Source organism: Pseudopodoces humilis, chromosome 6 (genome assembly GCF_049639895.1).
Source record: "Pseudopodoces humilis isolate 2021_Gansu_Grassland_sample_001 chromosome 6, ASM4963989v1, whole genome shotgun sequence".
Taxonomy (NCBI): domain Eukaryota; kingdom Metazoa; phylum Chordata; class Aves; order Passeriformes; family Paridae; genus Pseudopodoces; species Pseudopodoces humilis.
The window spans coordinates 41,125,031-41,133,541 of record NC_142205.1 but is presented as its reverse complement, the minus strand read 5'-3'; the positions used below and the strand labels follow the sequence as shown (position 1 = coordinate 41,133,541).

Here is an 8,511-nt window from a genome sequence, read left to right as displayed (position 1 = left end):
GCAGCCCCAGAGTCCTCTGAAAGCTTTGCAGTCACTCTCCCCCAGCATGTAGCTCTGCATGGGGTTGTTGTGACCCAAGGGCAGGATGCTGCACTTTGCCTTGTTGAACCTCACGCAATCGGCCTCGGCCCACTGATCCACCATTCCACTAATCTGTGCAACACTGCACCCCCTCTTCCTCTCATCCTACTCAGTTCCTCTTCGCTAACATTCTCTTGCTCCTGCCAACTCTGTTAGGTATCTCTCAACAGCACCGTCAAACGCGCTCTCCTCGCACAAGAGACCAGAGGATGCTTCGCTCCGCCAGCCCTTCTCCCCCTCCCACCGCCTCTCCGGTGCCCGTGTCCAGCGGCGGGAGGGCCGGGGTGCCCGGGGGTCGGCCCCGCTGTCCCCTCCCGGCGCGCAGTGCCCGTGTGTGGGCGGGCTCCGGGACGTGCTCGCTGGGGAGCGCCGCGCCGCCGCACATGCTCACTGGCCGCGGAGGCACCGCCGGAGGTAGGGGCTCGCTCCGCCGCCGGAGGAGCCGCGCTGTCCCTGCGGCCGGGCCGCGGCATGGCCCGCCCGCTCCCGGGCCGCCGCCGCCGCTGAGCGCGGGGGGATCGCAGCGTCCGGCGGTGGGCGCGGGGCGCGGCCGGGGCGTCGGCGGGGCCGCGTGTGCGGGCGGGGGGCGAGGGTCCGGCCCGAGGGCCCCGTTCCGCCGGGCGGCACGGCCGAGCCCCGTCAGCACCTCGGCCAGCGCCGGTGGGGCGGCGGCGGGCGGGGGTGGGGCACGGGCCGGGGGTGCTGCCGGGGGGGAGGCCCGCTCGTCTCCAGCTCCCGCTCCCCGCGGAGCGCCGGCAGCGCTCGGCAGCGCCGAGGCCGCTCCCTTGCCGGTGCTGGGGCCGGTGCGAGGCCTCGGGCCGGGGGGCCGGGAGAGGGGCCGGTGGCGGCAGGGGCAGATCCGCGACCCTTCCCGGCCGGGCTGGGGGAGGGTGGCGATGCTGCGGCTCCCGGGGAAAGGGGAGCTGAAGCATCCCGGTGCCTCTCGGAGGTGAGGGAAAAGAGAGAGAGGCACAGCTCTTTAAAAACAGTGGAGGGAAAAAAAATACAAATAAATACAAGTGGAAAATGCAGCAGGCATCTGCGAGGTTTCTGTCGGCCCAAGGAAATGCTTGGGATTTAAAACTGCGGGATGGCAAACAAATGGAAAATGCCTTGGGTGCCGCAGTGCTGTGGCCAGGGGCAGGTGGGGCGGCCTCTGGCCGAGCACAAACTCATCTCCTGGCCTTTGGGGTACCTGCTGTTGCCCCAGAGAAGTTTAAATATTAAACTGAACGCAATGCAATAAAGCAGAATATTACAGGTTGTGTTTAGTCATCTTTGCAAGGCCCTGTCAGTGCTGGCTCTGCAGTGGAAATGCCTCGTGCAAAATAGCTGTGTTTAAATTCTGTACATAAAATTATATTTATAACCTCTTCTCATAACCAGCGTTGAAATGAGTCCTATTTCATCTGCGCAAGGTCACAGAGAGCTTGCAGTTCTTTGCCTTGCTACATGACTGGTTGATATTGTATTTAATACAGTTGATACATTTCTGGTGAGGAACCTTGTTTCCAAGCTTCTGTGTTTTTTGGGTTAGACAGTCTTTGAAGGACATCACATATCTTAAACACACTGAAGCAAACCTGCATTTAGATCTGTTCCTCGCTGTCAATCTCAACTTTGGGAAGATACTTGACTCTCTGGAAGTTGCCTAAGTCAGGTTCATGTCAGGGTTACATGTGAACGGACTCTCTCTCTCCCAGGACAACAAAGAACAAAAAAAACCCAACCCCCATGAAATATTTGTTTACTTTTTGCAGGTATGTGTTTCCCTTTGCCATATCCAGCCCTGCTAACATAAACCTCTTTTCTTTATCACAGACTGAAGATTTCTCTGAAGCGTAATCTTCAAGATGAAGTTCTTACTAGCGATTTTATGTTTCATCTCATTCTCCTTATGGGTTGAAGAAGTCTATTCCAAAGAGAAGTCTTCAAAGAAAGGAAAAGGGAAAAAGAAGCAATATCTGTGTCCATCGTATGTTCCTGCTTTCTTTTATGCTTTTGTATGATGGTGATCCTGCCCTGTTTTTAACAGTGGAAATTATGTGGCAGTTGAAGTGGAAGGAGGTGATGCTTTCTTCTGAAAAGATGTGGTCTGTGGTGGGAATGGGTTTGACCAGAATCATAGCTAAGTTCTGTCACTGTGTCCCTTCTGCAGCAAGTCTTCTATTTTAGCCTGTTTTAGTGCAAGGGAAAATCTAAGCCACAGTAATTGTTCCTTTCCTTGTGGAGGATTTCAACCCAGTGCCTTGCTATTTATGGGGAAACAGTAGCACGGTCCCATAGTGCTGTGCTGTCCAGCATCATGTTGCAGGTGTATTGGGGAAAGCAAGGAGGGTGCAAAACTGTCATGCTGAAATTCAGCTTCTGGTTAGCTAGTTCTGTAAGAGAAGGCTTGTCTTACAGATATTCTTATTGCAGGTTGAATAGAACTAAGGTCTTCAGCATCTTTCATCAATCATGTGCAGTTCTATAAGTTTTATGGAGGTGGATATATTGATTGTTGCTATAAAGTATGCCCTTATGGAATAGTCTCCTTGTAAAAATACAAGAATTATGATCTGGTGATTGCCCAGTTGAATAGAGGATGTGTTCTGGACACTTATGATTATTTGATGTTAAAAATACTCCCTCTTTCCGATGTCTACTACACTTTAGTTTGTGATCCATAGGACAACGCAAAAAGTTTTATTTGTGAGTGATGATTTTAATATTTTCTTTGCCAGCCTTGCTCATTTTTTAGTGTTATGTTGTAAATATCTGAGCAAAAGATTGATGGACTACCAAAAGTTGCCAGTAAGTGTAGAAAATCGCTATGACTGAAATAATAAAATTGTTTGGACAAATTTAAAACATATTTCTTCTTTGACCAAAAAAAGAGGTACAGAATGTTAGACTAGTTATTTAACATTTATAAACTTTCTCCAAAGAAAAAACAAAGTAAAATAAAAAGTGGAATAATCAGACAGAAGCATTGTTTGAGTAATACTTTTTAAAGTTTCCACTCTTTTCAAATATTGACAGTGATGTTCATTTCTAACCCCAAATTTTAAAATGTTTCTACATATGGTGCATGTTTTCCTTCTCTTCTTTTATATCAAACTAAAAAATTATATATGTCATTAGATTTGAATACATTAAGATATGTCTCAAATGTGATCATGACTCACCTGAAATGACCCCTACCCATTATTTCCCCTTTAAAAGTTGAGTCCTGGATGAGGCTTTTTGGTCTGAGCTACTTTGAGATGTTATAGCAAGGAGAGAAATGTCAGGGCTCCCAGGACAGGTAGCAGAACAGAAGCCCTTGGAAAATGAATTAGGCAGCTGGGAACTGAATCCAGATCTTCCATGGTCTTGTTTAAACAGCCAACATTTCCTCCTGTTCTTGACTTAGTAGACTTCAAAACAGCAATGTAATTTTTTCTTTATGAGTGGAATTTTCTTGTTTGTTTTTACTTTAAGCCCTGTGGTTCTCAGTATCATCAAATATGATGTAATTTGTCACCAATACACTTGAAAAAACATTGAATACATGCTATCATTTTTAAAGTGATATGTTTCCAGTTGAAGCTGTTAGCAAATGTAAAATAAATAGTATAAATAAATATAAATAAATAAAATATATATAATATATATAAATATATAAATAAATATAGTTAAAAATACTGGTGGAATCCAGTACTTGTTGATGCCTTGTGCAGTGTTGCCAGCTAGACTTGCTGTAGCAATGAGTCCTGTTAGATCTCCTGAATAATGACCAAGTTGTCTGTACCTTACTTGGCTGAAGTTCACAGCTTGAGAAACAACGTCTTGTAATAGTGGGGTTGCTGTTTCTGTGGCTGGCATCTAGGAGATCTGTCATGTGAGTGAGGAATGAAAATCAACTCTGTCTGGCAGAGAAATTACCCAATGCTCTCTTAACTCAGTCTGCTGTTGGCAAACTTCCAATCATCAGCATTTTTTAAATGATCTTTTCTCACAAAACTTCTTGATGTGGTGACACTCTGTGTTATAAAAGAGGTTGCTTACTAGTAATCATTTTTTCTTTGTGAAAAAAGAAAAAATCTTTCCTTGGAATCAAACCAAAACACAATGCGGTGGAAAGGGAATCAAGTGACACTATAAGGGCTGACTAAAACTACTCAATGAAAAATTTCCTAGTAATGCATGAAACAAATATTTTAAAATGCGTTTTATTTTTTTTTAACAAAAAAAATAGGATTTTGCATAATTTATAAAATTGAATGGTGCAAATTTCTAATGTAAATGTGCATTTATAATTTAAACTCTTGATCCACCTTTAATTTGCATTGGTTACTGGTGCAATAAAATTTAAATCTTAATTGTAACAAATTATCACCTTTTATTTCCTTGCAACATGTAAAAGCTAAATTTTACTACTTCAAGGGAACAAAAATCAGCATTAGTTGTTGTATATGAAGCAGTCTTTTCTTGCAAACTTCATAATGAAATTCAAATCCATGCAAATCATTATTCAGGAAAAACTTATATTGAATCTCATATTACTGCCCGAGTTCCTTAATTTGATGTTAAGAAATGGATGGCTACAAGACTCGTTTGGGACTTTAGCATGAATTTGTTTAGATAACAATTAAGCATACTTGCACTTTTCCTTTTATGGCTCTCCAGAATACAAGCCTTTCACCAAAGATGCCTCTCCGGCATGAAATTAACTAATAATAGGATGAGATGAAAACAAGCTGATTAAAACACCATAAAAAGTTCATTATTGTCTCATAAACAGATATTTGGTTCCTTAAATTAGGAAAATTCTATTTTGTATCTTAGAGCAAACCCTTGTGATTATTCATGATGCTGTACTTCTCAGTGCATTGTGTGATAGGGCTTGATTTGACATCTTATGTTCATTTATTCCTGAAACTGTTTTTCCCAGGTTTTTATTGAAGTGTTTCTTGAAGCTGATGCTTAATCATTTGGTTCTTACTTTGATTTAATGTTTTCTCAGAACAGATGTAAGATTTCACTTCTTACATTTAGATCATTTTCCTTCTTACCTCAGGCTTACCAATGAAACATAGAGTAATTCTACTTCTGTCTGATTCCTGAATCTTTGTTGTTTAACAAAGAAATTTGACATATTGGGCCTAATATGTTGTAGTAGACAGTTTTGTACCATAAATCTGAGAAACTGGGTTCCACAGATACATAGCACAATGAAATATAAACCTTTAGTAATGAAACTTTTGCCTTTGTTTTAATGGAAGATCTTAAAAAAAAAATCAGGCCTACCCCTTCAAGAAAAAAAAAAAAAGGGTATTATTGTTTACAAAGCTTATTTTGAAATTTCATATACTTAATACAGATGGTTTTTATACAGCTACAGATGGATTAAGTCACTTGATCTCTTTCCTGCTCACAGGCTGCCCTTTGTTACTTAGTTCTTATTAACTTCTTCATAATTCCTCATAATACCTTGCATCTCTTAAGCATGTGGGACAGTTATCTGTGGCATAGAGCACTACTGAAACATGTTTTTCCTTTTGTTGCACCGTAATAAATACCTCAGTTATGTTGCTTGAGCTGCTGCTGTTATCCCCAAAATCCTTAGTAGCCTAGAAGGTCTCAACTCAAAACTACTCACAAGATCTCTAGACAAAAGAAATTATAAGGAAAGGGAAGTTTGGTTATTACACTGTTAGAGAGGGAATAGAGAAGTAAGAGTGACACATAGCAGCTAACAAAACCAGTAATTACTGTGGCCATTGTCAGAGCTATCCCTGTTAATTATAGTTTTAGGATGACTCAGCTGTTCACTTGCACAGGATTCACTTGTGAAGATCTCTCAGCATCCCTAATGCCACAGCAATGCTGAGAGCAAAACCTCAGCCACTAAATATCATCCTATTGTCTGGATAGCAGGACTCTGCTTTGAAAACAGCATCTCTCTTCACCTGTATGCATTTGTCCACATGGAGATTTATATCCTTGTAGATGACTTACTAAATACTATATAATATCTATAGAGACCTTTTTTACCCAAAAAGCAGGAGTACAAATCATATTTGGCTTGTATTCAATAAAGCATATCAGCTACTTCAGAAACTGTGAAATGGCCCTCTAAGCCCTCCAGAAAACATGGCTTGTGCCATCTGCCAGGGCAGAAGCTTAGAAAGGTCACAGATGCGAAGGTTCAATAAACAGCTTCCTTTAGAAAACAACAACAAAAGACAGTGGAACTAGGGAAAAAAAGGCTTTGATGTGTTTAAAGCATAGAGTTGTATGAAACTCTGCCCTAAAATTCCTCTTGGTTAACTTTAAGCTTCTGACATGCTCTTCCTATTAAGACTAAAGTAAAAGTTCAAAATATATTTTATACTTTGGGTCTTCTCCACTTCATGAACTAGAACTCTTTTTATCAAGTGTTTGGGTGTACGTCACCTCTCTATCTGTAGTCTGTGATCAACCCCAAAATGTAAATGGTGGGAAAATGGCATCATGTCTGTCTTCATTCCCCTCTAAAAGACACTGTTGATAGTCTGTGAACAATTTTATTTGTAGGTGTGGTGGAAGGGTTGATACATTTTGAGGAGGAGGTGGAATAAAGTTGAAAGAAAAGCCTGAATTTGGTTGTGGAATAGATACATCTCACAGTCATTCCAATGATAAGTACTTTGCAGAGCCCAGGTCTTGTTCCTATAAAAATTCTTCTGCCCTGTAGTAATAGCATTTGGTCAATACTTTTGTTATTCTGTATCATGTAACTCTCATGGGAAGCTGTGATCCCAGACAGATAGGGCCACATTCCAGAAGGTTTGTGAATTTGCTTTCAAAGTGGTTAAATGTGGCAGGCAGTAAAAGATAAAGCTATATAAGCAAAACCTAAGCTGTCTTGTAAAACAGTAATAAAGCATGACAGACTGGATCTCATTCAGTAACTTTCCCTCTCAGTGAGCAGCGTTTGCTCTGTTCTCAACACCAGACTGATGAGACACTGTAGTTGTGTGGAAAAGTTACAGACTTTGTATTTCATACACAACCTCCAGACTGAGAAAAAACTTGAATCTGTGGGTTAAATTGCACCGCCTTTACCTAAGCCCAAGGAAAACCATAGGTCTAAATTCTGTTGTGAAGACAAATTATATAGAATGTATCTCAGCTTACACTTTCCTCGTATATCACCACTTATACCACCATGCATGTGGTTAGAATTTACCAGGGTCCTTCTATTGTCTCCATACTTACAGCATTTTGAAAAAAAATACTGGGGTACGGAAGTGATATAGATAAATTGCTTCCAAAATGCTGCGTAAACATTTGGATGCTTATCATGTTTTACATCTGTGTGCTATGTCAAGACACAACAGGACACCATTATGCACAAGGGTTGCAGGTGGTGACTTCGGTGGGATGCAGAAATGCCTGAGCTGGGAGCAAGCAAGGTGACTTCAGAGAAAAACCCACATTGCTGAGAGCAGTACTAGTTCAGGCTGGGTGAAATACCGTGTGAACCTGGTTCTGTTGGTTTGGGGGCTGTCTGCTCTGTGGAAGGCAGATGAACCAGCTTGCTTTTCTCGAGTTTAGTGAATAATATGGCACTTCAGATTCGCATATAAACACTCCTTAAGGCATCTAACCCTGGGAATGTTGAATGTGAAACCAGAGCTGGATTTAAGAGGTTTCTGCTAGACAAGGACTGAAGTAGTGACACTGAGAGCTATTGACACTACCTAACTGCAGGAAAGTTATCTGTGTGTCCACATTAAGAGACTATTCTCTTTGGTGTGTCTACAACATTAGATGAAAGATGAGCTGTTTCATCCCCTCAACTCACAGTTTACAATTCAGGGTGCCTAATTTGGGTTTCTGTTTCAAAATTACCTATGAAGGAACCTTTCTCTTTTTTTCACCCCAATTTACCTCCAAATTTGCATTACTTCCAAATTTAGGTACTGAAGCTACATATCTCATTTTAGGTGTTAAGCTATCAACTGCATTCGTCAAGACATGTAAATGGTGGCTCAGAGATCCATGGTTTTGATGTAATTAGTGATTCCACTTGTCATTGGAGTAATTGTAATTGATCTTAGGAATAGATATGTCACATTGCACAGTTTGAAAATGTAGCTATTAAACATACTAGAGATAAGAGAGATCACTCAGAAGAGTTTTATGGTATGTTATTGATATGTATTAACTTGTTTTATGCTTAGAGTTATTGCACTCAAAAAATCAAATGCCTGCAAATCAGAACACTGATAGTCTATATCAGGGAAATTGTACTAAAATATATGGTGAGATAACAGATATTATGTTTCCCAAAACTTATTTTGACCTTTCTCACATGTAGACATGTTATATGACTAAAATGTCAGTTTCCATCATGTAGATAAAATAAGTTGCACTGAAATCTGCATCATATAGGTAATTTTACTGAAGATAACAGTG

The 8,511-nt window shown here is 41.2% G+C and overlaps 1 protein-coding gene across 3 annotated transcripts in view; it reads left to right on the top strand.

Moving 5' to 3' along the window:
* The first annotated feature begins 369 nt into the window (after positions 1-369).
* The window catches only part of GLRB (glycine receptor beta), a 48,711-nt gene continuing 40,569 nt past the window's right edge, over positions 370-8,511 (top strand). For 2 of the 3 annotated variants that reach the window (XM_088056708.1, XM_005517580.2), the window contains exons 1-2: positions 506-614; positions 1,903-2,056. In XM_088056708.1, coding sequence (XP_087912834.1) covers positions 1,935-2,056 — 122 coding nt within the window. In that variant the 5' untranslated portion in view covers positions 506-614; positions 1,903-1,934. The other variant, XM_088056707.1, reaches the window with a different exon arrangement.